Source organism: Danio rerio, chromosome 2 (assembly GCF_052040795.2).
Source record: "Danio rerio strain M-AB ecotype USA chromosome 2, GRCz13ab, whole genome shotgun sequence".
NCBI lineage: Eukaryota > Metazoa > Chordata > Actinopteri > Cypriniformes > Danionidae > Danio > Danio rerio.
Window position 1 is genome coordinate 58,760,001 of NC_141022.1, and position 27,514 is coordinate 58,787,514.

General features: G+C 34.7%; 2 protein-coding genes across 20 annotated transcripts in view; one reads left to right on the forward strand and one right to left on the reverse strand.

Annotated features, from left to right (window-relative positions):
* cib3 (calcium and integrin binding family member 3) overlaps positions 1-5,761 on the forward strand; it is a 30,188-nt gene extending 24,427 nt beyond the window's left edge. Inside the window, exons 5-8 of one of the 7 annotated variants that reach the window (XR_015479197.1) lie at positions 2,094-2,289; positions 3,616-4,680; positions 4,870-5,440; positions 5,594-5,761. Coding sequence is in view for 1 of the 7 variants with exons in the window: in XM_087241779.1 (XP_087097905.1) it covers positions 2,094-2,289; positions 3,616-3,637 (218 nt within the window). In the remaining 6 variants the exon portion in view is untranslated. Of the gene's footprint in view, positions 1-2,093; positions 2,290-3,615; positions 4,763-4,869 lie in introns of those variants that run through there. The other 6 variants (XR_015479196.1, XR_015479198.1, XR_015479195.1 and 3 more) reach the window with 6 other exon arrangements.
* On the reverse strand, positions 5,051-27,514 carry rab8a (RAB8A, member RAS oncogene family). 13 transcript variants are annotated; one of them, XM_087239918.1, is made up of 11 exons: positions 27,315-27,514; positions 23,737-23,797; positions 23,391-23,451; positions 23,021-23,098; positions 18,898-18,987; positions 15,273-15,338; positions 15,113-15,163; positions 10,314-11,129; positions 7,127-8,037; positions 5,610-6,881; positions 5,051-5,459 (listed from the first exon to the last, which is right to left on the reverse strand). In XM_087239918.1, the coding sequence occupies exons 1-8, from the start codon at positions 27,436-27,438 to the stop codon at positions 11,037-11,039; spliced, it is 624 nt and encodes a 207-aa protein (XP_087096044.1). In that variant the 5' UTR covers positions 27,439-27,514; the 3' UTR covers positions 5,051-5,459; positions 5,610-6,881; positions 7,127-8,037; positions 10,314-11,036.

Consider the following 27,514-nt stretch of genomic DNA (forward strand, 5'->3'; position numbering starts at 1 on the left):
TCTCTAAAGAGGTTGTTACTCCACCCAGTTTATAACTAAAGTAGTTCAAGCGATGGATCTGTGACAGTGAACACTACAGGTTTTGGGAAACACTCGTCACTACATCGATCTTTTCCCAAACGATGCATCGTACTATGATAGTTCAGCCACGAGTTACGTCGTTGTTTGGGAAACGCCAGCCTGATCTCACGGGAAAACGTAAGTAATTTACGTTTTGCCAGTTTAGTGGCTAATTCGTACGAGTTCAGTCGTACGAAATTGTACGATTTTAAAAAGAAGGCGTGGCACCCAACCCCACCCCTAAACCCAACCGTCATTGGGGGATAAGCAAGTCGTATTAAATTGTACGAATTAGATTGTACGAATTCATACGAATTAGCCACTAAATGAAAAAGTTACGAATTACCGTGAGATTGTGTTGGAAACGCACCCCTAGTCAGTAAATAATCCACAAAAAAAATTAGCTTATAGATTGTGAAATTATTTTTATTGTACTTTTGGGCTTGTGATAAATATTACTTACTCTTAATAATACATTTTCTAATTATTTTCTCTATTATTATTAAAAATAAATGTTCTACGCCAAGTCCTTTTTGTACATAAACGTTAATAGATTGACTTGTTCTTTTTTGAAATTATTTTAAAAGCCTAAAATTTCTTTAATTCATAGATTAAATGTTATTGTAACGGTTTATATGTTGAAGACATTATTAGGCCTCTTGTGAAATTGTATTTCTTCTTCAAAAATTTACAAAGTTACGTTTAATGACAAGACGTTTTTAACATTATTTTCTATTATAATGTTCTTTTAATTTGACAGGATTTTTTTTAGGTGAAGTTTATTTATGAGCTAATTTGGAGAGGATCACATGCTTATGATTGCTTGCGGCTGGTCCTGCATTATTCAATCTATGATTCACCAATCAGACGATTCCTAAGCCACTATAAATACCCTCAATATCATATCACAGCCATCTCCGTTTTGAAGAATCAATCACCCCTACTCCTCCTCCTTTCCTAGATGGGTGACAAGGTGGCCCAGTGGTTAGCACTGTTGCCTTACAGCAAGAACATTACTGATTCTAGTACTTGCCAAGCCAGCCAACGTTTCTGTGCGGAGTTCACACGTTCTCTCCGTGCTCTCATAAGTTTCGCCACTGGCTCGCATGGTTCAGGATTGGTAGAGCTACGCATCGATGAATTTGCTCTTCAGTGTTTGAACTCTCAGTAATGATTAAATCACACTGAACTGAGCTAAACTGAACTGAACTTAAACACTAAAAACTGAACTACCCTGATCCAGTTACTATGACCATTTATGTGAAGCTGCTTTGACACAATCTACATTGTAAAAGTGCTATACAAATAAAGCTGAATTGAATTCCCCTGGGTTACCTGGTTTCCTCCCACCGTCCAAAAACATGCAGCTTAAGTTAATTGACTTATCCAACACATGCTCCTATAAGTAGCTATCTCTTAAGAGCAATCACTATCTGTTCATTAGCTACTACAGCAGGGGAGTTCTCTATATCTACCTGAGCTCAAACTCCCTTCTTGCCTTGCAAACGAGAGGGAGCCCCAGGCTCGAGGATCTTGTGAGCTCAGGGCTCTCTCCTGGTACAGCATGCCAAACAAGCTTTATAAATCATCAGCTGAACTTTTGAAAGTAGGTTTTAGTATATTTTAAAGTATTTTTGAAAAACTAGTAAGGTGAATATTATTAGCCCCCTTAGAAATCTTTTTATTTATTTTTTTTGATTGGCTACAGATCTACTGTTGTCCAATGGATTGCCTATTTAACCCAACTTGACTATTTAGTTACGCATATAAATGTCAATTTAGGCTGAATGCTAATATCTTGCAAAATAGCTAGTAAAATATTAAGTAGTCATTATAACAGACAAAAGAATTAGTTATTAGAGTTTAGTTATTAAAATTAGATTGAAAAAGAAACAACACTTGGGAAACATTTGAAAAACAGTACAAATTTCACAGAAGGACTAATAATTGGCTGTAACTGTACTTATAGAAAGTTCATATCAGTTTTTAATTTCTTACTGAACCCAACTAACCCATAGTCTCTCCATCTATAGACTTCAACAACGACGACTTCATCTGTAAATCAGACCTGGAGAAAACTCTGAATAAACTGACCCGAAATGAGCTCACAGAGGACGAGGTGCGGATGGTGTGCGAGAAGGTGATCGATGAGGCTGATCTGGACAATGATGGCCGTCTTTCTCTGGAGGATTTCCAGCACATGATTTTGAGAGCGCCTGATTTCCTCAGGTAACAGCTACGCATTGCTTTCACCTCACAAACTGAAGTTTTACGTTTTATTTCACCCTAAAATGACATTTCTGTTATTAATAGTCTCCGTCATGCCAGAGAAATCCTTTTACATCTTCAGATCACAACTTTTAGATTTTAGATGAAATCTGAGAGTAGATGGTAAAGGTCCCGAGATGTTTAAAGTCCAGAAAAGGAACCAAAAACATAGTTAAAACTTTGTACTTGACTTCAGGTGGAAATCATAGGAAGCTCAGCGATGTAGGACTGCATGATATTGGAAAAATCTAACATTGCGATATTTCATTATTCTCCCATGTGTACACTACCTGACAAAAGTCTTGTCGTTGGTCCCAGTTGTAAGAGCAGCAAATAATACCTTGACTTGTAATTGATCATTTGGAAAAGTGGCTGAAGGTGGATTTTTCTGCTGAATGATCTGTTGAGCTGCATCCCAATCATCACAAATACTGCAGAAGACCTACTGGAACCTGCATGGACCCAAGATTCTCACAGAAATCAGTCAAGTTTGGTGAAGGAAAAATCATGGTTTGGGGTTACATTCAGTATGGGGGCGTGCGAGAGATCTGCAGACTGGATGGCAAAATCAACAGCCTGAGGTATCAAGACATTTGTGCTGCCCATTACATTACAAACCACAGGAGAGGGCAAATTCTCCAGTAGGATAGCGCTCCTTCTCATACTTCAGCCTCCACATCAAAGCTCCTGAAAGCAAAGAAGGTGAAGGTGCTCAAGGGTTGGTCAGCCCGGTCACCAGACATGAACATTATTGAGCATGTCTGGGGTAAGAAGAAGGAGGAGGCATTGAAGATGAATCCAATGAGTCTTGATGAGCTCTGGGAGTCCTGCAGGAACGCTTTCTTTGCCATTCCAGATGACTTTATTAATCAGTGATTTGAGTCATGTCAGAGATGTATGGATGCAGTCCTCCAAGCTCATGATGGAGTCAGACACAATATTCATTCTGTCTCCACTGCAGCAGGACTTTATATTCTATACTGGACATTATTTCTGTTCAGTGACAAGACTTTTGTCTAAGCAAAGTCAGACCTTACTGTCCTAATGAAATCATGAAAAATTAGTGCATGATCATATTTTGGTCAAATAAGCGTAGTAGAGGCCTTTGCCTTTTATATAAGTCACTTCTGATATCAAATGATCAACTAGAATCATCTGTCTGTCTGTCTATCTATCTGTCTGAGAACTTTTATTGTTAAAATAAGATGTTAAATCATTATCCGTTTTTTTATTTATTTATTTATTAATAAATAAGATTATTAAATGTCTCAATTTTCTTTCTTCTAGCACCTTCCACATCAGAATATGAAGATCATCTGGACACTGACCGACAGGGCATTTACTTTAAATAGATGATGCTTTTTTTCTGCAGATACAGAAGTCAGGTACTGAAGTTAAAAATGCAGAAGTATACAAATCACTTGTACATATATACAGTTGAAACCAGAAGTTTACATACACTGAATAAAAAGGCACATAACCATTTAAAAAAAAGTCAGATGTTAATATGGCTAAACTCTTTCTCTTTTAGGTAAGTCAGGAAAATGAGAGAGATATGTTTTGAAAAATTGTTATAACTTTTCTTGAAAGTCAAGTTTACAATAAGATTATTCTGCCTCTGAAAAAGCTCAGATGATGGTGTCAAGGTTTTGGAAGTTTCTGATTGGCTAATTGACAACATTTGAGATATTGTGAGGCACAACTGTAGACTAGTATTTAAGGAAATCCTCAAACACACACTGCTTCCTTCTGTGACAACATGGGAAAATCAACAAGCCAGAATCAACAAAAAAGCCAGATTACCATTTGCTAAATTACACTGGGAAAAAGAATAGTTTTTGGAGACATGTCCTGTGGTGTGATGGAGCTAAGATTGAACTGCTTGGCCATAATGACCAGTGTTACATTTGGAGGACAAAGGGGAAAGCTTACAAGCCTAGGAACACCATCCCAACTGTGAAGTATGGGGGCGGCAGCATCATGTTGTGGGGCTGTTTTGCTGCAGGAAGGACTGGTCCACTTCACAGCATAGATGGCATCATGAAGAAAGAACAGTATGGAGAAATACTGAAGCAACATCTCAAGACATCAGCCAGCAAATTAAAACTTTGCCACACATTGGTCTTCCAAACATACCATGACCCTAAGCATACTGCCACGTTAGTTTAAATGTACTTTAAGGACAACAGAGTGAATGTTTTGGAGTGGCCATCACAAAGCCCTGATCTCAATCCTATATAGAAAATTTGTGGGCAGAGTTGAAAAAGCTAGAGCAAGCAAGACAGCCTACAAATCTGACTTTGTTACACCAATTGTGTCAGGAGGAATGGACCAGAATTCCAACAAACTATTGTGAGAAGCTTGTGGAAGGATACCCCAAACATTTGACCAAAGTTATACATCTTTGACTTTCTAGATATGAACAAAAATTCTCAAAAAAAAAAAACAATCTCTCATAATTCTGCCATTTAGTAAATGTAAATCATTTAGGTAATCCTAACGGACCTTAAAATGTAAACGTTTAGTATGATTTACCATCAGACATTTATAAAGACATTTTTTTTTTTTAGAGTGTTTGTAAACTTCTGGTTTCAACTGCAAATACCAAGAATATTCAGGTTAAAAATATCTTAAACATAAAAATAAGCCATGAATATGCCTGAAAAGGATGCCTACACACAAATGTACATATTCACAATATAAAAACACAAAGATCCATCTCTTAAAAGAATCTTATTTTAATAAATCAAAAGTACAGATATCTACAAAAACTGTAGATCAGTTTCTCAATGTTGTTTTTTTTGTTTGTTTAGAAAGTACAGTACAATTTAAGTAGATCTCTTATTAGAGTTATTTACAATTGTATCTTTCAGTTTTTTATAATTTTTTTATTTTTTACCAAAATGTAATTTACCGATCTCTCCGGTTACCTCACGATCGACAAAATGAAAACACGGTCATATAAAAGAATCTGTAGATGATATGGATGACAGTCGTTTCAAATCAAAGAAATACAAGAAAGACAAACTAAACTGAGACTGAAGGAAGCTCATCACTGCTCAATGAACACTACTGCAAAGCTGTTTGTTAAGACCAGGGGTGTCCAAACTCAGTCCTGGAGGGCCGGTGTCCTGCAGAGTTAAGCTCCAACTTCCTTCAACACACCGCCCTGCAAGTTTAGTATACCTAGAAACAGCTTGATTAGCTAATTCAAGTGTGTTTAACTGGGGTTGGAACTAAAATAAGCAGGACGCCGGCCCTCCAGGACTGATTTTGGACACCCCTGGTTAAGACGATAGCGGTACCTGTTTTGCTAATGTTCGTTTCCACTTGGTTCGTTTCTGCAAATCAAATAAAAATAGTTTTGCCAGCTGTCTGTCATACTTTTTTTTTTTTTTGCAGTTTATCACTACTTTAAAACACCCAAATTAAATCACATCTAAGGTCCATTATTACGGCCGAACATGTTTGAAACAGCAGACTAGAAAAATAACAACAGACAAAAACACACAGGAGGTCAACAGTATCACCTTCATGATGCATAGATCCAAGATGAAAGATCAAGTATCAGTTATTAAGACACACGGCAAGTCGGGGACGTCATTTGGACAGGGAGAGAAAAGGAAAGTTATGGGTACGGATGATGAAGATGAAAACCCCTTGTGTGAGACAACACAACACTCCTCGAGGTGGAAAGAGAACAAGGTGCAAACAGGAAGTTGGTCAACGTTTAAGCTTAGAAAAAGAAAAGTGAATGTGCCATATTGCAGCAAGACGAATATTTTACGCATCTCTGCCTCGCAGGAAAAACACTGTGCTTCTTATTATTTTAATCTCAAATAAAACACATCTAGGTCACATTTCACCCCGAATCAAATGAAAGAATTGGTATATTTTGCATTTTCGTGACATTTAACTTCACATTAATTGCAATGCATTTAATAAATTGCATGTGCAAAATAGTATTAAAATACAGATTTTTTAGACATTAACTTAACTGCAGTACAGTGATCAGATTTATTTCCATTGCATTAATGTGAAAATGTGCTTGTCATGCGAACATTAAAAGAGCAAAATAACATCAGGTTTCAGGGTGAAATTTGACCTGAAAATGTTCAAATCAGCTCTTCAGAGATTTCTCTTTGGACACTCTTGGATGGAGATTTTGTTCTTTCACTCAAAAGTTAAAGGGCGTTGAAGCTGCAAGTTTCCTCACCTATTGCTGGTAAAAAACTACTGCACTGAATCATGTTTCAATTCACAATATGACTACAAAAACGTACATTTACTGCAGCGCAAAGGCAAAATTATGGAGCCAGATCAGTCTTAAAATAATACATTTACAAAATCCAATTTGTAAACACACAACTGCTGAATTCACATGTAAAAATCATAAATATTTTGCCAAATAAATTGGATTTGCAAATTTACAAATCGCGTTTTGAATTTATGAATTAGATTTGTGTATTTACTAACTGTGTTTTAAATATAAGAATTGGATTTTTGTATTTATGAATTGTGTTTTGAATTTACGAATTGGATTTGTGTATTTACTAATTGTGTTTTGAATTTACGAATTCGATTTTTGTATTTACGAATTGTGTTTTGAATTTACAAATTGGATTTGTGTATTTATGAACCGTTTTGAATTTATGAATTAGATTTGCATATTTACAAATTTTGCTTTGAATTTATGAATTGGAATTTTGTATTCACGAATCGTGTTTTGAATTTACGAATTGGATTTGTGCAATTTTGAATTGTGTTTTGAATTTACGAATTGGATTTGTGTATTTACTAATTGTGTTTTGAATTTACGAATTCGATTTTTGTATTTACGAATTGTGTTTTGAATTTACAAATTGGATTTGTGTACTTATGAACCGTTTTGAATTTATGAATTAGATTTGCATATTTACAAATTGTTTTAAATTCATAAACTGGATTTGCGCATTTACGAATCCTGTTTTGAATTTACAAAATTGATTAGTGGATTTACAAACAGTGTTTGGAATTTACGAATTGGATGCGAGTATTCACGAACCGTATTTTGAATTTCTGAATTACACTTGCATATTTACAAATCGTGTTTTTAAATTTAGAAATTGGGTTTTTGTATTTATAAATTGTGTTTTGAATTTACCAATAGGATTTGCATATTTTTGAACTGTTTTGAATTTATAAATTGGATTTGCATATTTGCGAATCATGTTTTGAATTTTTGAATTGGATTTCTGTTTTATGAACTGTCTTGAATTTATGAATTAGATTTGCATATTTACAAATTTTGCTTTGAATTTATGAATTGGATTTTTGTATTCACGAATCGTGTTTTGAATTTACGAATTGGATTTGTGCAATTTTGAATTGTGTTTTGAATTTATAAATTGGATTTGTGTCATCAGAAATTATTTTGAATTTACGAATTGGATATTTGCATTTACGAACTGTGCTTTGAATTTACGAATTGGATGTGTATTTGCGAACTGTTTTGAATTTTCAAATTGGATTTGTGTTTTGAAGTTTTGAATTGGATTTGAGTGTTTACGAATTGTGTTTTGAATGTACACATTGGATGTGTAATTTTTAATTAATGAATTGCATTTGTGTATTTAAAAATCATGTTTTGAATTCATGAATTGGATTTTGTAAATGTGAACTGTGCTGTGCTTGTATGAATTTTACTTTGTAAATGTATTATTTTAGAGACTGATCTGGCACCATACAAAAATCACACAACGTCAAAATTAAGACTGAAATCATATCTCCCATCTTAACTATTATCATAAAACTGCTAAAGTTTGCCTTTAAGTGCAATGTATCTCTCAAACGTTGCGTTTGTTGCATTAATAAGTATGTGTTTATGACAACGCACCATTCAGAAACTCATGAACTGTGGATTACAGTATTTAAGTCTAGTCATATGAACCAAATCCGAGTGGTGTTTTGTTTTTCCACCCAAACTAGTGGACTATAACTCAAGCATTACCAGTACAGTCCATAATACATTATAAATATGAGAAATTAACACAACACAACTGATGGAGGCTGTGGCATTAAACTAGCTTTGGTTATTACCAGCAGATTTTGTTTCGTGGAAATATTCCTTAAACCTTTTGGGGGAATGAAAATGCCTTAATCTATAAATGAACATATATCCGGCAGGTCATACTCCATGTAAAATGCCTGTCTTTATGATGCAAAAACTATCACTTGGCACAAACTACACACACACACACACACAACACAAAAGATACTGATAAAGTGCATGGACTTCAGTACGGGAGGTGCTTTCTCAAGTATAGCTCTGCTTTTCGGGATACACAGTCACCCTTTGTCATTGCTTTTGGTTACGCATACTTGATAATAATACTACAAACTCAGGAATTCCTCATCCTTATAGGGCCTATGTGTCAGTTTCCTTCGATTTTACTCTAGTAGATTAAATTAAAATGTTTTTAATAAAGGAAAATTCACCCAAAAGTGAAAATTCAGTCATCATTTACTCTATTGTTCAAAACCTATTAGATTTCGTTTCTTCTTTTGAAAAAGAAAAAACTAAAACCACATGATGTAGAGTAAATGGTGAGGTAATTATCATTTTTTGGTTAACTAACCCTTTTAAAGAACGCTTTCATGTTGGGATTTTTCAAAACAAGGCCTGAGTTTTGGATTAATGCGAAGGAATGTTAAAAATGAAAGCAAGTGCTACTGCATAAAAGACTGAACTATTTGGAAATAGCTTGACGTGAATGTTAAAAAAAAGGGAGGTTGGTTAGTTTAACCGAGGCAGTTAATATGGAGCCAGATCAGTCTCAAAAAGAATAATTTTATAAAATAAAACTCATACATGCACAGCAGAATTCACATTCACAAAATCCAATTTGTCAACACAATTTGTAAATTCACTAGAAATTATATTTGTGCATTAATAAAATGTGTTTTAAATTCATGAATTGGATTTGCGCATTTACAAATTATGTTTTGAATTTACGAATTGGATTTGCATATTAACGAATCAGATTTGCGTATTTACGAATTGTGTTTTAAATTTACGACTTGTATTTGCGCATTTATGAATCGTATTTTGAACTTGCGAATTGGATTTGTGCATTTACAAATTGTCTTTTGAATTTACGAATAGGATTTGCCCATTTACAAATTGTATTTTGAATTTACGAACTGGATTTGCGCGTTTACAAATGTGTTTTGAAGTTACAAATTGGATTTGCGTATTTATGAATCCTGGTTTGAATTTACAAATTGGATTTGCGCATTTACGAAATGTGCTTTAAATTTACGAATTAGATGTGTATTTACAAACTGTTTTGAATTTTTAAATTGGATTTGTGTATTTACGAATTGTGTTTTGAATTTACACATTGGATGTGTAAATTTTAATTTATGAATTGCATTTGCGCATTTACGAATCCTGTTTTGAATTTACTAACTGAATCTGCGCATTTACGAATGCCGTTTTGAATTAACGAATCAAGACTTGCGCGTTTACGAATCGTGTTTTGAATTTATGAATTGGATTTGCGCATTTATAAATCAGGTTTTTAGTTTACAAACTGGATTTGCTAATTCACGAATTGTGTTTTGAATTTACAAAAAGGAGTTGCGCTTTTACAAATCATGTTTTTAATTTACAAACTGGATTTGCGCAATTTCAAATCGTGTTTTGAAATTATGAATTGGATTTGCGCATTTACGAATGCTGTTTTGAATTTACGAATTAGACTTTCGCATTTATAAATTTACGAATTTGCTTTGCAAATTTACCAATCCCGTTTCGAATTTATGAATTGGACTTGTGCATTTATGAATTTCCAAAATGTATTTGCATATTTACAATGCGTGTTCTGAATTTCCGAATAGTATTTGTGTACTATGAACTGTTTTATACTCACAAATTGTATTTTGTAATTGTAAATTGTGCCGTGCTTGTATGAATTGTATTTTGTAAATGTGTCATTTGAGACTGATCTGGCTCCATACAGATTAACATGTCTTGATGAATAATAATAATTAAAAAAAAGCTGATTCTACCATTGTTTTATCTCTGAAACTGCGCCAATTTTGAGTAACAAGTCAAAGATTAGTGACCATAAAAAGGGGTCAAAAACAGCACTTAAAGGAAAGAAAGAAATGATGCATCTAATAGGTGGCTTATAATACTTCTCTAATTACAAAAAGGTTGTGTGATTGTCACAGAATGCATGAGGGCCGAAAAATAAAATGGAATGATAGAAAACGTCCCATGTAACTCTCAAATTGGCTCAATATCAGCTCACGCTCAGCGGTCAGACCCAGAATCGCATCAACTTCCAGGTCGCCATGAAGGAATGGATCTATTTTGGCAGTTGTGTGCTCAAAAAACGAGCGAATGAAAGAAAGATGGAGGTCTCTTTTAGATGGTGGAACGACTGCAAAAGATGCGTCAGCACCCAGTTCGTCAACCTTGACTTGACACTTTCCCACCACGTTTTTTTTTGCCATGGAAGAGTCATAAGCGAGAGGAAGCGGCATCACTAATCTGTCAATGGAAGAGGATAATAGGAGCCAGCAACTCTGACTGCCCGAGGGCTGGAAGTAGAGCGACAGAGAAGGAGAGATGGGATAAAAGAGGAAGGAGGAGTGCTAAGAGGGAGAGCATAGTCCAGTCATGTCCAGCCCGTGAACGGTGGACAGTAAGGCCTTGGTCTTCACAGTAGCACACAGCGAAAGAAGCTGCTCTTTTTCGGCTGTTCAGTGGTAATTTTCACACCGTGGTTGCTGCCCTGAGGATTGTTTCCCTCCTGCGTGAGCAAAGAGAAAACAAACCAATCAAGATTCTGATCTGCTACAAGGAAGGCAGAGATAAGCAAGAAACAATGAAGGATTCAGTTATCAATTACTAACATCATGTACTCTGTTACCAATGATGTCTTTTGTTTACATGATTTGATGAATTTACCAATTAATATTGATTATTTTTGACTGATTGTTTACTAATGACTGGCCTATTATTTCTCATACACATTATGTATTATAGTTCACCATTATGTGCTTATTTACCAGTTATTAATGCCTTACTACTACAATTCGAGGAAGACAGATGAGAGACAGTAATGGCTTCATTCATCAAAATAGTCACTAATTACGAACATTATCAATTATGTTGTTTTGTTAACACAATTTGATGCATTTACCAATTAATACTGACTTGCTTCCAATTATGTTTGACTGTTTGTTTACTAATGACTGACCTATTATTTTTCATACATGTGCTTATTTACCAATTATTATTCTCTTAACCCTTAAATACCTAGAGGTGTTTTGTGTGCATCTAATGGGCCTATGTTATTATTATTTTTTTTAAAGCAGTTTTATTGTTATTTTAGCACTCAGCTTCAAGTGTCACATATTATTTTAAACAGGAGAACCTGAAGCTACAATCTGTTTTATTTAAAGGTCCAGTCTAAAATATTTTTTGGTCCAAAAAAACATATAAACGGACAGAAAATATTCCAGAATTTTAAGAAAAACGTTTTTTTTTAAAAAGTGGCATTTTCTAGTTATTACAAACAAAACCTCATGAAAACCTCATTAACCTCATGTTGCTATTTTGAGGAACTGAAACAAGGCTGATTTATACTTCTGCGTCAAACGCCGGCATATGCTACGGTGCTGACGCATAGCCCTTCGGCGTGGCTGACGTGCACCTCTCAAAAATTGTAACTACACGTCGCAACGACGCGTAGCGCAAGCTCTGTTATTGGTCGGCTTGGTAGCGCTGACAAGTCTGGGCGGGACCAAGAGCCGCGCGAATGGCGCGAGCGATTGTTTACAAGTGTGGAGTCCCGTGAAGGAGCTCCGGATGGAAAGTTTTGTTTTGTGTTTACCTCATAGTTAAAGTTGTTGCACGTCCGCCGGTTCCTGCCTCAAAATGAGCGAGATTGAGTCACTTGTACAACCAGGAAGTGCTCAGGAAAAGCAAAACAGAAGCGAAAAAACTCGACACAGAGGAACATTTACACCTTACTGCCAACTAGCGTTTCGGAAGTGTTAATGCAGACCAACAGAGACAGCGCGCAGAAGTATAAATGCACAGCTGCGCGTTGCCTACGCCGTGAGTTATGCCGGTCACTTGACGCAAAAGTATAAACCAGGCTACAGACGGTTCAATAGACCAGATCAAAGCAGGTCTATTGTCCAGCGCAGAGCGCGTTAGTTGTGCGCCATGCCTACACATTGCTTAATACACACAGGATGTACAGCAATACGCAAATATCTTTACAAATGAAAAAGAATTAAAGCATTAAAATATTACAAGTTTTTTTTTCTGTTCTTATCTATTTTTATCTTAAATTTCTTTGCTTCGTTAATGCAGATGTTTATTGTTTTTTCTTTTTAACCTGCCTTAATTCCTCGCACGCCAGCATTAAAACAACCAACTCCGCCTCTGTAAAGTGCGTTGCCTTTTTTTCCTCACCGTGACTTTCTATGGTGACTCGTGAATTCTGAGATCTACTGAAAATGCCTGCAGGTATGCACCGTGCGCGTGCATTAACCCACGGTTTTCTTCAGGAGGTTGATTTGACTAACTCTTATCAGCTGTTTTGGAACCGACATACTGAGGGTAAGCAGGTTTTGGGTAATCAACCGAGAGTCCAGGGATTAGCAGAAAGTAAGTAACTCAGCTTACTAGAATACCCCCCTGTTTGCAATTACTTTGTAATTACTGTTTGTTTACTAATGACTGACCTATTCATTCTAATACACATTATGTATTATTCGTCCACCATTTTGTGCTTATTTACCAATTGTATGTCACTCTATTACTAAAATTCAATGAAGAGAGATAAGCAAGAGAAGGCGAAGGCTTAATTCATTAAAACAGTCATAAATTATGAACAATATGTATTCTGTTACCAATTATGTCATATTGTTTTTTGCACTTACCAATAATATTGACTTGTTTCCAATTATTTTGGACTGTTTACTAATGACTGATCAATTGATTCTAATAAACATTCCACAGGTTGCACAAACAAGGTTTAAGGCTAGTCAAGATTAAAATGCATGTTTGAACTCAAAATAACTTGCAGTGAGATGTCTTAAAATACACCATTGTATTTTTTTTCTCCAGGTGCACACCAGTAAAATATTTTTCTAAGGCCATTTCTATGAATTTGGCTTAAATAGCCTAATTTAACTAAGGCCGTTTGTGAAACTGGGCCATTATGTATTATTTGTCCACCATTATGTGCTTATTTACCAATATTATCATTGCCCTATTGTTTACCAATTATTACCAAACCATAATGAAGTCATTACTTTTACATTTTTTCTTATAATCACTTTATTTTATTGGCATAAAGGCATCCAAAATAAGTCTTTATAAGGTATTTTTTGTTAGCAGAAGTTAATCATATATATATATATATATATATATATATATATATATATATATATATATATATATATATATATATAATAAAATAGATTGAACTTTTTAGTGCAAAGACATGATGTACATCATAGTAACAATAAAGCATCCATCACATATCACTTAAATCTTGACCTTACACAAGTTAAAATAAATGTTTACTTTAAATGTTATTTCACAGCACATTAACTGATGTCAACAATTGAAATGTGTTAATTAGGGATGTAACAATATTGTAAATACAGTCATACCGCAATAGTAATTTTTTTCAATATTACCGTAGGCGATTGACTCAATAAAACTATATTTCTGAGAAAAGTTTGCTAAGGCGAGTGAAGCGAACGGGAGGTAGCGGGAACTACAATTCCCATCAGCCTAGGCGTGGCCATCATCCTTTGCGGTCTGTTGTCACTACAGATCCAGTAATGCGGAAATGAAGTGTGTTGCTAGTAACAGGGAAGAAAAAGAGCTGGAGATGATCAAACCTAAAGCGGGTTTTAAATCGGATGTGTGGAAGCATTTCAGTTTCTTTCTAAAAAGATACGAAAAGGAGAAAAGGTGACAGAAAAAAACAGTATGCAGGCACTGCCAGACTGTGGTGAAATATAAGTCGGGGAATACGACTAAAACAGTCATGGAGACTGCAGAACACAGCACACTGTTCAGATTGATGCAGACATTGACTTTTACCGCAAAGAGACCTCTATCTCACTCATGGTTTGTCCTCTCAAGTGGTGGAAAGACAATGCACAACGTTACCCACTGCTGTCAACCTTGGCTAAATCATATCTCTCTGTCCCAGAAACCTCAGTCCCAAATGAGAGGGGTTTTTTCTGTTGCAGGGGACATGCCCAGAGATCCCAGCTTTTACCAGATTATAGTTATATGATAATTTTCCTTAAAAACCCATCTCTATCTAAGTGAGTGTGTGATTAAATGTTGAATGTGATGAGTTTTCAACAATACTAAATTGAAACTTTATTTTATTTACATGGTTTAATAGTTTTTTGTTATTAAAATTGAAAAATTGAAGTTCCTGTTTCGAAACTTACAGATAGATGGCTAATTTGTATGTCATTGATATGTTCAGTGCTAAGACAATAAACACTTTTGCCACTTTTTTCGAGTCTTTTCATTAGTTTTGTTTTTCCTGTAAATTACTCAATAAATACCGTACCGTGCCATTCATACCGAGGTATTATCGTCCCGTGAAATTCTGATACCGTTACATCCCTAGTGTTAATAAATGCTGACATAAAAAATGAATGATATAAAAGTTCCCTTAAGTTAATAAATGAAAGTGCTATTATCAAATGCACACAAAAAAACAACAACAAGGGAAAGTCTTACCAATTTTGTGTCCATCTTTGCTTTTATGTCTCTGGCGAGTGTTAAGAAAGCCTGTGTGTAGAGCAGAAAATACCATTACGTCTGGATTAGACATTTAAAAGCTCAATCAGCTGATAAGGACCTAAGATGGGGATTTATCATAAAAGCCATTTAAACTTACATTCTCAACGTTGATATTAGCCTTTGCACTTGTCTCCATGAACTTGATGCCGTACTCTAACGCCAGCTGAATGGATACAGGCAAATACAACATGTATGATTACACATTTAGTATTTATAGTCATTTGTGGGAATGCAGGTAAATCATTAACTAAATGACTATTGTGGAGGGTGCCATTATTGCTGTAGCAATCAAAACTGAAGTGTTTTATTATAGCAAACAGTTTGTTTTTTCAAAAGATGATCAGTTTAGTGGGGGGCAACACTGTGGCTCAGTGGTTAGCACCGTCACCTCACAGCAAGAAAGTTGCTGGTTCGAGTCCTGGCTGGGCATTTCTGTGTGGAGTTTGCATGTTCTCCCCATGTTGGTGTAAGTTTCCTCTGGGTGCTCCGGTTTCCCCCACAGTCCAAACACATGCACTACAGGTGAATTGAATAAGCTAATTTGGCTGTAGTGTATGTGTGTGTGAATACAAGAGTGTAAGGGTGTTTCCCAGTACTAAGTTGTGGCTGGAAGGGCATCCGCTGAGTAAAACATATGCTGTAATAGTTAGCGGTTCATTCCGCTGTGGCGACCTCAGATAAATCAGAGACTAAGGCCCAATCCCAATTCTACCCCTTCCCCTTACCCCTCGTTTTGCAAGTGCCCGTGAAGAGGTAATGGTGTCCCATTTCTCTTTAGCTTGAAGGCGTAGGGCTAAGGGCAAGGAGTATACACCCCTTCAAACAAAGACTTTTCAGGACCACACTCGAAACCAAGGGGTGGGAAAAATTTCCCAGAATACACTAGCTCCAGCTGCACCCGGAAGTAAGGAGATCCACTAATTAGTATTTTTTGTCATTATTACGAATTTTTACAACAAACAAACACATTTATATATATTCATAACTGCGTTCATGTTTTACTGTCATGCTTTAAAAAAAAAACGCTTAACTAAAAACCGCTAAATTTCGCGATGTATAATCCCAAATAATGATTTTTTTACAGCAGTCCCACAACATTCTGACACTCGATGACACTTGAATACCCTGTCAGAAAAGTCTAGTGGCTGGGAATGAGCTTTTTACAGTGTCTGCTATAATGTTAATGTTGTTTTTGGTGTGTTTACAATAATGAATATGGCCACTGTGTAAATGCACAGTACTGTTACGATCTTATTACCACATGAGATCGTTATGATAACATTAGGGCTATGCAATTAATCTAAAATTCGATTTCGATTTTGGCTTATTATGAAAAACCATTAATCGAGATAAACGATTATTAAATTATTTACTTGGTCTCATTCGCACATTGTGATGAGCAGAGAGCACACACATCTAAAGTCACTAACGTGAGCGCTTTAATGTTCAAATAGGTGTTTAGTGATTGTTCATATTAACCCTCAATCTGTAATAAACAAACGAGTTGCGGATCAAAAGACACGTGAAAGCGAAAGCCTTAAAGTAACAGCGCGCAATTCTTACTGCAGCCTGTTTTTATCATTATTAATAAAACAATGAGAAAATCCATCACTGCTCTTGACCGAAGGACTTTTGTAGCTAAAGTGTTTTTCTTGCAGTGAAGATGCTTAAAGCACAGTTTGTTTCATATTTTATTTACTTTATTAACTTTGCAAAGTTGTAAATAACTGTATATATGCAGTTGAAGCCAGAATTATTAGCCCTCCTGAATATTAGCAACCCTTTTGCTCCCCAATTTCTGTTTAAATGGAAAGAAGATTTTTATTTCAACACATTTCTAAACATGATAGTTTTAATAACTCATTTCTAATAACTGATTTCTTTTATATTTGCTATGATGACAGTACATAATATTAGACTAAATATTCTTTTAAAAACAAACGTTCAAATTCAAAGTGCGATTCAAAGGCTTAATTAGGGTAATTAGGCAAGTCATTATATAACAGTAGTTTCTTCTGCAGACAATTAAAACATATATTGCCTAAAGGGGCTTATAATATTGACCTTAAAATGGTATTCAAAATATTTAAACCAGGGGTCCGTTCTTCGTACCTCGCTTAAATGATCTAAGATTATTTGGCAGATCCTGGATCATTTAATCTTGATAACTGATCTCTCGCTAATTTGGTTCTTCAAACAAGTTCACGAATCAGAGTAGAATGTCTGGATAAACTGATCTGAGATCGCTGCGTGTGTTGTGAAGGACTGATCTATCGATCCTCGAAATCATGATCAGCAATGCAGCGATTGGCTGACGTCACAGCAGCGTAATGACATCATCTGATTAATATTCAATTATCCATGTGAGCAAAATTACATCAAATTAGCAGTAAACGGCTTGTTAAATATGACACGCAATAACCTTCCACATTTGTTGTGAGCTGCAGGCTTCACACTTTCATGTGTCAAGAGTATTCATCATGTATTTCAATGCAAATCAGTGTATTTAGTTCTACATTTAGAAAAGATTTTCTTTATTATAGTAGCCGTTTTTTAATCGGTGTAAAGAATAACTGGTTGTTTACGAAAGCATTTTGATATTGGTAAAGGAGTCTGCAACTTTTGTGAAGCATCAAATCACCGGTATATTAACTATCAAAACATGTTTATGACTGCATAAATGTATTATTGCTTAAAAAAAAAGTCACATATTGTGCATTTCTATTATACACAATTTGTACTAAAGCGATCTAAAAAGTTCATATCAATCAGTTTTCTCTTTGCACCACCAGGTGGCAGTCTTTGTACTTTCATTTCGAGGGTGCAGATTGCATACGTTTTATTAATATGTATAACTTTATTTATTTTATTAATGACTATAACTTTATATATATATAGTTAAAAAATATTTACCATTTTACCAAGTGTATATAACTACTACTGTAAGAAAATATCAGAATTCGGAACATACTTTCTGTATTATCTTTGCTTGAACTGAGTCGATCTAATCCTGTTTATATGAACTGAACCTGCTCTCGATCAGGTTTGACCTAGCAGAACTGTTGCTATGACAACAACTCTCGGATCAGATTTGAAGAACGAAACGATCCTGGATTGTGTCAAATCGTCAATATCCAAATCCAGCTAACTGAGTAATCCACGTACGAAGAACGGACCCCTGCTCTTATTCTAGCCAAAACAAAACAAATAAGCCTCTCTCCAGAAGAAATATATTAGAGGAAATACGGTGAAAATTCCTTGCTCTGTTAAAACATTTATTTGGGAAATATTTATTTAAAAAAAATAAATTTCAGGAGTGCTAATAATTTTGACTTCAACTAATAATAGTTTGGAATAATCGTGATTACAATTATGACCAAAATATTTGTGATTATGATTTTTCCCAAAATCGAGCAGCCCTAGATAACATAATACATGACTTCAGTGATTTTCTGAAGATAAATACCAAAAAATAACACAACTGGAATCACCACAGTAGTCGTCATCATCTTAACTCATGTGAAGCAAGAGATCGCGAGGACATATGATGACGTGTGTAGGTGATGTAGTGCTGTCCCAATTCTTAGGGGTAAATTTTGAAGCCCTTCCCCTTAACCCTCGATTGCAAGGGCTAAGGGGTACAAAAATAGAATTGGGATCGGGCCTAAGCCGAAGGAAAATGAATGAATGATCAGTTTGGTAAAGAAACTGGGTCTACTCACCTTCTCGCCTCTGTCTTTAGACACCTGCCTCTTCTCATTAATGTCACATTTGTTCCCCAAAATCATCTTTTCCACATCAGCTGATGCATGCTATGTTGATGAAGGAAAAAAAACAAAAACAGGAAGAACATTGATGTTAAATATTCATACAATATTGTCTAGCAAACAAGTTCCAAATGGACTGGTCTAAATGATGTAGTAATTGGGCAACAAATAGTTTGGGATAAAGCAGATAATGAACCATAATACAACACATGCATAAGTGTGCAAAAACTATTTTAACATGACACTATTTGTGACCCTGGACCACAAAACCAGTCTTGTGTTGCACAGATATATTTTGGTAATGGCCAAAAACGCATTGTATTGGTCAAAAATAGGGTCGGGACGGTTCATAAAAAAAAGCCAAACTGTTCTGTTCTCTTGAAACGTATGTGTGCAAAATAGGGATGGGAAGATTAACCGATATGTATCGATACGCGGTCATGCGCGTGCACGATGCGAGTGCATCGGTAGAGCAGCAGAGGATGAATGAAATTTTGGAAGCAAATCGAGATGCATCGGTTTTTTGCGAGATGCATCGGTTTTTCCAAGATACAGCTTATATTTTTAATATAGAATGTATTTTTTATTTATTAGCAAGTGTTGTCAACCTGTTTTTGGCGCATTATTTAATCGACCTACATAAAGTATGCCTTAGCAACGGACTTGCGGATGTGTAGACTTACACTACAACTCAGTGTATCAGGTGCGCCCACAGAAAGCGCGAGAAGCAAAACAAACATTTTATTCCCCACTGAGTTTTAAATCTAAGTTTGGCAACATTATGGATTTTGCAAAAAAGATTGACGACTTTTTAGGACAATTATGCAATTTGCAAAATGTGCCGCGCATTTGTAAAATACACGGGCAGTACGACTAATCTAATATCTCACTTGAAGCGGCGCCACGGTGTTGTTGTGAAAGCATCTTCCAGTGTTCCTGCATCCCCGGCTTCCTGCTCTGCTTCAACTGTAGCTACCAGCTCCAAAAGTGGTGAGAAAAGCATTGAAAGTTTTTTCCATGCGCAACAGTTTTGTGCGCTCTACGGCAATAACGAATGCTATTGCATTGTTCATCTGCAAAGATTTTCAGCCTAGTGTCACGGAGAACGAAGGTTTTAAACACCTCCTCCTGTTAATTTTTATTTATTTATATTTTTATTAGCCTGTAGTTTACAGTGACAGTGATGTTTCAAAGCAGCATAACACTGCTAGTTCACGACCTTAAGTTTTGAATATTCAGTGGCACAATATATCTTTGTAAAACTTGTTTTCATAGTTGAAAAGTTAAATCACAATTCTTGTTGTGCAGTGGTAAACCTTTATGTTGAAAGAGTGCAAATATATATATTTTAATATATATTGCACTTATACATTCTGTTTATCTTGAAAATCCTTAAATAATATGTGCTATAGGTTCTAAAATGGCCGTCTACTGTAAACTGAAACTCTGGCTCTGAAAGAAAAGCCAGTTTGTAAAAAAAGTCTTGGTTTTGCTTTGTTAATAAATAATCAAACTCATTCAATGGCACAGCATCCTTTCTTACATCATCTCATAAACTTGATCTAATAAGTTAGTGCTGAATTATCGCATTGTATCGTGATATGGGTGTGAATCGTATCGTGTTGCATCGCAATATGTCACAAATGTATCGCTAATATATCGGATCGTATTCTTTGTATCTAGATGCGTATCGGATCGGCATTATAGCTTAGATGCCCTATATATATATATATATATATATATATATATATATATATATATATATATATATATATATATATATATATATATATATACATATATATATATATATATATATACATATATATATATATACATACATATATATATATATACATACATATATATATATATATATACATACATATATATATATATATACATACATACATACATATATATATATACATACATACATACATATATATATATATATATATATATATATATATATATATATATATATATATATATATATATATATATATATATATATATATATATATATATACACACACACACACACACACACATACACACACACACACACACACACAAACACGTTCTTGCACTGGAACACAAACTGAATGCATGCAACAATGAATAGTCATATTTAACAGTCAGTTAGGTCTGAGTAAAGTGGAAGTACACATTGGAAGACAGCAACCAAAAATACATTTCACGAAATTACACATCGTTAATTAAAATGATGGATCTATTAATAAGATCAAGCTGCTGCCTCCTTTCAGTATTTTGATCACATGGATTTAAGAATAACTTTAATACTGTAAATGGTAGCTTATAAGGCAATTTATTTTATGCAGATATATGGGATTTCTGTATGTTGCAATAGGAGATTTTATTTTACAATAAAAACCATGACAATTTTGTGAAACCATTAAACTCCTATTCAAAGATATATTATATATATATAAATATACAAAGATATATTATATACATATATATATATATATATATATATATATATATATATATATATATATATATATATATATACATATATATACATATATATACATATATATATATATATATATATATATATATATATATATATATATATATATATATATATATGTATGTATGTGTATATATATATATATAGGACATATGATGGGACCATTGTTTTTGTTTACATCCCTCAAAATGGTCTATGGCACATCTGTTCAATAATCACAAGAACATTTGTGTTCTCCTATTTTAACAAACAGAACTTCATCTTTGAAATTTTCCAATTTATCAAGGAATTCCAACAATAAATGCTGTTTATCACTCTTTGATTAAGCTCAGATCGCTGCACAAGCAGTCACCATAGGTCAAACAGCAGCAAGTGAATATAATTGTTCTTCATATTTTTGCTTAGTTACAGGAAAATATAAACAAAAATGAACATTTCCTATCTCACGCAATCCCTCAATTGGTTTTTCAACTGGAAACCTAACTTAAACCGTTTATAAACAACATCATGTAGCACTACTTTTACAAGCAAGAGTCGGTGTGCTCAGCTAGCGAGTTCAACTCTAGAGAATTTCTCGAAATATTTATATTTAAAGGTCCTATGAAATTGAAATAAGGTTTTTTTAGATGTTAGTATCAGCATGTTAGTTTCAAGAATATCTATAAGCTAGTGTGCTTCAAAACAGTGACAATATTCGCATATAGAAAATGTAAACCTGATATAAACATGCAAAGCTTGCAGTTTGTCACAACAACTTCTGCTGTTTTTTTTTTATTTTGACGTCACCTCACTTCAGTTTCTCACATGCCCCGCATCCTTTAAGACACTTCTCATTTTCTTTTTATTCAATACACTTGAGCTTAACCACTCTCACTGGCAGAGCTGAAATAAAAACAAAACACTATTGGCTGATTTTTTTATAAAGGGAAGGAGCTACTCTATGCCCCGCCCTCTTGTATTACAGATTATGTTAAACATCTAAAAATAAATAAATAAATAAAAAAAAGAGCACATTTTAAAGCACTGCATGATAACTTTAATGTTTAAATAAATCTTTATTAACTATGCTAAGTTTTGCTGCTCCACAGAAAACAGAACCATAAATTTAGTGATATATACACACACACACACACACACACACACACACACACACACACGCGCACGCGCACGCGCACGCGCACGCGCACGCGCACGCGCACGCGCACACGCACACGCACACGCACACGCACACGCACACGCACACACACACACACACACACACACAATATATATATATATATTTACAAGAAGTATTTTGTATTTTAAAAATAAATGTTAAATACATCCATTAGAAAGACATTATTGACCCAAAACTTTCTATTTTATCAGTTCATGCTTTCTCCAAAAAAAAAAAAACTTGCCCATAGAACACTTTTTGCAATGCAAATTTTTACTTTAATATTTTGCAGTAAAAACGGTATCATAAAAACAAGATGCAGCTAAGATCTAAAGATGTATCATATTAAGGAAACACAAAAGAAGACACGAAACCTGAAGTGATCTGTTAAAGGAAGACAAATCAGGCACTGAGACACTCACCTCCTCTATGTTTCGGATCCAGTTTTTGATGTTGTCAAATGACTTCTCATTGGTGATATCATAAACCAGCATAATACCCTAAAATCAGATAAAACTCATTACAATTGTGCACACCAAGCTATTTTAAAGACAACAGCAAACTAGCAAAACTAATTTAATAGCATAAACTGACATACACTTTAAAAACTGCACAACACAACCCTTCACGTTGTCTTATGATACTGAATTATTTTTGCAGTGGATTAAACAAAACAATTAAGTTGTCCCAAAAAAAACCTTAAGAATTGTGTTTTTTTCAACTCATTTTAAATAAGTAGCTCAAACAAGCAGCAAAAGTCCTGTTTTTGAGTGTATTCGAGCATTGTCTTACCATTGCACCTCTGTAATATGCTGTCGTGATCGTCCGAAATCGTTCCTGTCCTGCCGTGTCCCTGTAAATATAGCAATTTCAGCATTGCAAATCATACTGCATTGCATTACAATTGTAAGCTGAAATGTGGTTTGCAGATCTGGCGAAGCGGAAAACGACATTCTCCTAACTAGAGCAAACATAAAAGAGAACCATTAAAAATAAAGGAGAAATTAACCCAGCCATGGTTTCACGAGTCAAACAGTGGCTCCTTCAGGAATTCCTCCACAAACGAATTTAGCCGTGCCATTCCAGCAATCTGCTAATGTTCAACTACTTGTTGGAGGAAAGAAGTCTAGAAACTCACCATATCTGTAACTTTATCTTCTTGCCATCTAGTTCTATTGTCCTGATCTTGAAATCGATACCTGCAGGAGAAAACACGCAATCGTCATAGGCCAAAAGTGTCTCTTTCAAACATCATGTATATCATATAACTATATTTAGGTATTAAAACCAATGCACATAATGTCTACAGAATGCACAACATTTGATATATTTATATATTTTATGTACAAGAACTCATGCATCAAACTAGACATTTAATATCACCTACAATAAATAAAAGCATAAGCATGAATGGTTAATGATATATATATATTTTAATTCAAATTACTGATTGATTTTGTAACATTAGAGCGTTTAGTTATGATCTTAAGAGAGTAATAGAATTAGGGATGCACAACATATTGTTTCAGCATTGTTTCATTGTTTTCAGCAATGTGAAGTTGGGATTATTATAGCTGATCAGCAATGAAGAAAGCCGGTGTTATTTTACATTACATTTGATTATTCAATAATAGGGCCAGGACAAAATATCAATGCTGGTTTATTGTGATAATTCCACCCACGATACATTATTGATGTAGCCAAGTATTGATACTAATCTGAACTAATTGATCAGCCTTGCACTGCTACCATTTACCCCTTAGGCACACAGTACATGAGGTGGCGTCGTAGTGTCATTTCAAACACGAATCAATTAGAGTTGGGTCGATAAACGATGCTATAGTCTATTGCCGTTGATCAATAGACATCACAATGCTGAGCCGGCATTGCCATCCTCCGCCCCGCTCCTGTCGCAGCAGTAAACTGCTTGCGAAAAATACACATGTCCCCATTTACACTAATACATCATAGTTTTAAATTGGCATATTAGAATGAAAACGATCCACGTCCACACTGGCATTTCTGAAAAGCCCACCTTCCAAACTATACCACTGAAAACGCACATCACGTGACCACACAAACACACACACATACACACACACACACACACACACGCACACACACTCTGTCTTGCGATGCATCATCTGAGCTCCAGCAGTCAGCGGGTGCTTTGAGAACAAAACCACAGAGAGCAGTGCACATCAGTTTCTCAAGGATGTACCGCTGGATCGCGTTTCACTATAGCTGTTAAAGGTAATATTCAATTAATCTGGCCTCTATCTAACGACTCTTCTGTCTTTTTGAATCTATCAGGTAATGCGTCACAGCTTCACTACTGCTTCAATCAGATAATATTTTAGTCACTAAACGTATTTAGAAATTGAAAGCTAATACAATTAAATTCAAGCTAAATATTGCAAAAAGAAAACTACAAAACTTCAACTAAATGGCTTCTCTAGATTTTTTCTCTTTTTTAAATTTGTATTTAACATTTTTCTATAAAATTTGGCTGTACTAGTTTTTGGACTTTTATCGTAAGTTATTTTGTTAGATAAGCTCCAGATTTGGCTTCAGTACTGACTAATCTAAAGTATATGTACAAATATAACACTGTATAGCTTCCTATTAAAAATATCAATTTAAAAGAGAAATTTGTAAGGGGTGTACTTAGGGCTGTGCAATTAATCGAAAATCCGATTACGATTTTGGCTTCAAATGATTATGAAAAAGCATTAATCGAGATAAACGATTATTGCATCATATACCGCCCCCTTTCCAGCTGTTGCTTCTAAAAGCGCAAAACCGCGTGCTTGTGTGTGCGGCACGCGCAGACAGCCAGAAGCATGCGGCCGGTCAGCATTCGGTCTCATTCGCACACTGAAGCTGGAATTATACTCGCGCCTGGCGCCGCATCGCACACCTCTAAAGACATCTAAAGTCATCTTGATGTGAGCGCTTTAATGGTCAAATAGGTGTCAAAACGCGTTACGAGTTACGAGTTACGAGTTGAGGATCAAAAGACACGTGAAAGAGAAACCATTAAAGAGACAAGCGCGTTGTTTTTATCATTAATTAAACAAAACGAGAAAATCCCTCTGCTCTTGACTGAAGGACTTTTGTAGCTAAAGTTTTATTCTTACAGTGAAGATGCTTAAAGCAGTTTGTTTAGTATTTTTTTTCTATTGTATTTATTTATCTTTCCCTTGCAGGGAGGAAAACAACTGTATGCATACATTAAAGTCAGAATTATTAGCCCTCCAGAATATTAGCAATTCCGCTTCCTGCCCAATTTCTGTTAATGGAAAAGTTTTTTTTTACTTATTTCTGAACATAATAGCTTTGATATCTTGTTTTTGATTACTGATTTCTTTTATCTTTGCTATGATGACAGTACATAACATTTTTCTAGATATTTTTTTAAATACAAGCATTCAGATTAAAGTGCAATTCAAAGGCTTAATTAGGGTAATTAAGCAGGTCATTGTATAACAGTAGATTCTTCTGCAGAGAATCAAAAAATATATTGCTCAAGGGGGTAATAATATTGACCAAAAATATTCAAAATATTCAAAATATTTAAACCTGCTTTTATTCTAGCTAAAATAAAACAAATAAGCCTAGAAGAAAAATATTATAGGACATACTGTTAAAATTCCTTGCTCTGTTAAACATCATTTGGGAAATATTTATTTAAAAAAAAACATATTCTCAGGAGCGCTAATAATTTTGACTTCAACAGTAATCATTTTAAATAATCGTGATTACAATTATGACCAAAATAATCGTGATTATGATTTTTCCCAAAATCGAGCAGCCCTAGGTGTACTTATATATGCTGAGCACTGTATATTTTTTGTTCTCAGTAATAACTACTACCATCATACATCTCTAAAGTTTCTAGAAGACTTAAACCTAATGGTCATTCGATATACCAATAGCTTAAATAACAACAAAAAAATTCAGGCATAAGAATAATTTGACATATTAAAGACTAAGTAAGATCATATTTTGAGAAAAATATTCATTGATTGTAATTTTCAGCCTTTAGAGTTTGCAGGAGTCCTTCATAAGTACCAATTTACTTATATTTTCATTCTGTCGGTAATATATTTAAATGTATTATCATTACTCACTCTTTTGGTAAGTTATTTATCAATAAGTAAGTTTCAAGTTATGTATTTTACAAAATAAATGTTTCATGTAAAATGGCTATCAGTTATTTTCATAAACATATTGACGTTAATTCTTTCAAAAGTTATGCCAAACACGTTTCAATTTTATCTTTAATATACTTATGTATGGCAATATATTGAGACGTCTGGTGTGTGTATAACAGGTGACATCTGATTAACACGCATCCAATTAAATATATTTTAATTGAGTGTTTAAGAAATAAATATAGATATCTGGTACTTTTAAGCTTTCTAAATAGTAATAAACAGTAATTTTGAGTCTGAGTCATTCTGTCAGAGAAGCTAGTTAGATGCTAACAACCAAAACAATAACGTCCATCAAACACACACTTTGTGGTCATATATGATGACGAATCAAGGAACAAAATGTATGCAGAACTGTCAAAGTTGACAACCAAAACCAAACTGTAAACTCAAACAAAGCTAGCAGAACAGTTACTTGTCCATTAGCTTAGCCGTTAGCACAGCCTGACGTTTCATAAACAATCCGAGCCCAAAAGCTTTAAAACGAAGACATAAATACCTATCGTCGAGATAAATGTCGAGTTAAAGGCATCCTCTGAGAATCTGAACAGCACACAGGTCTTCCCGACTCCGGAATCCCCGATTAACAGCAGTTTAAACAAATAATCGTAGGTCTTCGCCATACTGAACGTATTGCGGAAATCCCGCCCGGTACTTTAGCAGACAGCGCTGAACTCGCAAAGCGGCGACCAACTGACC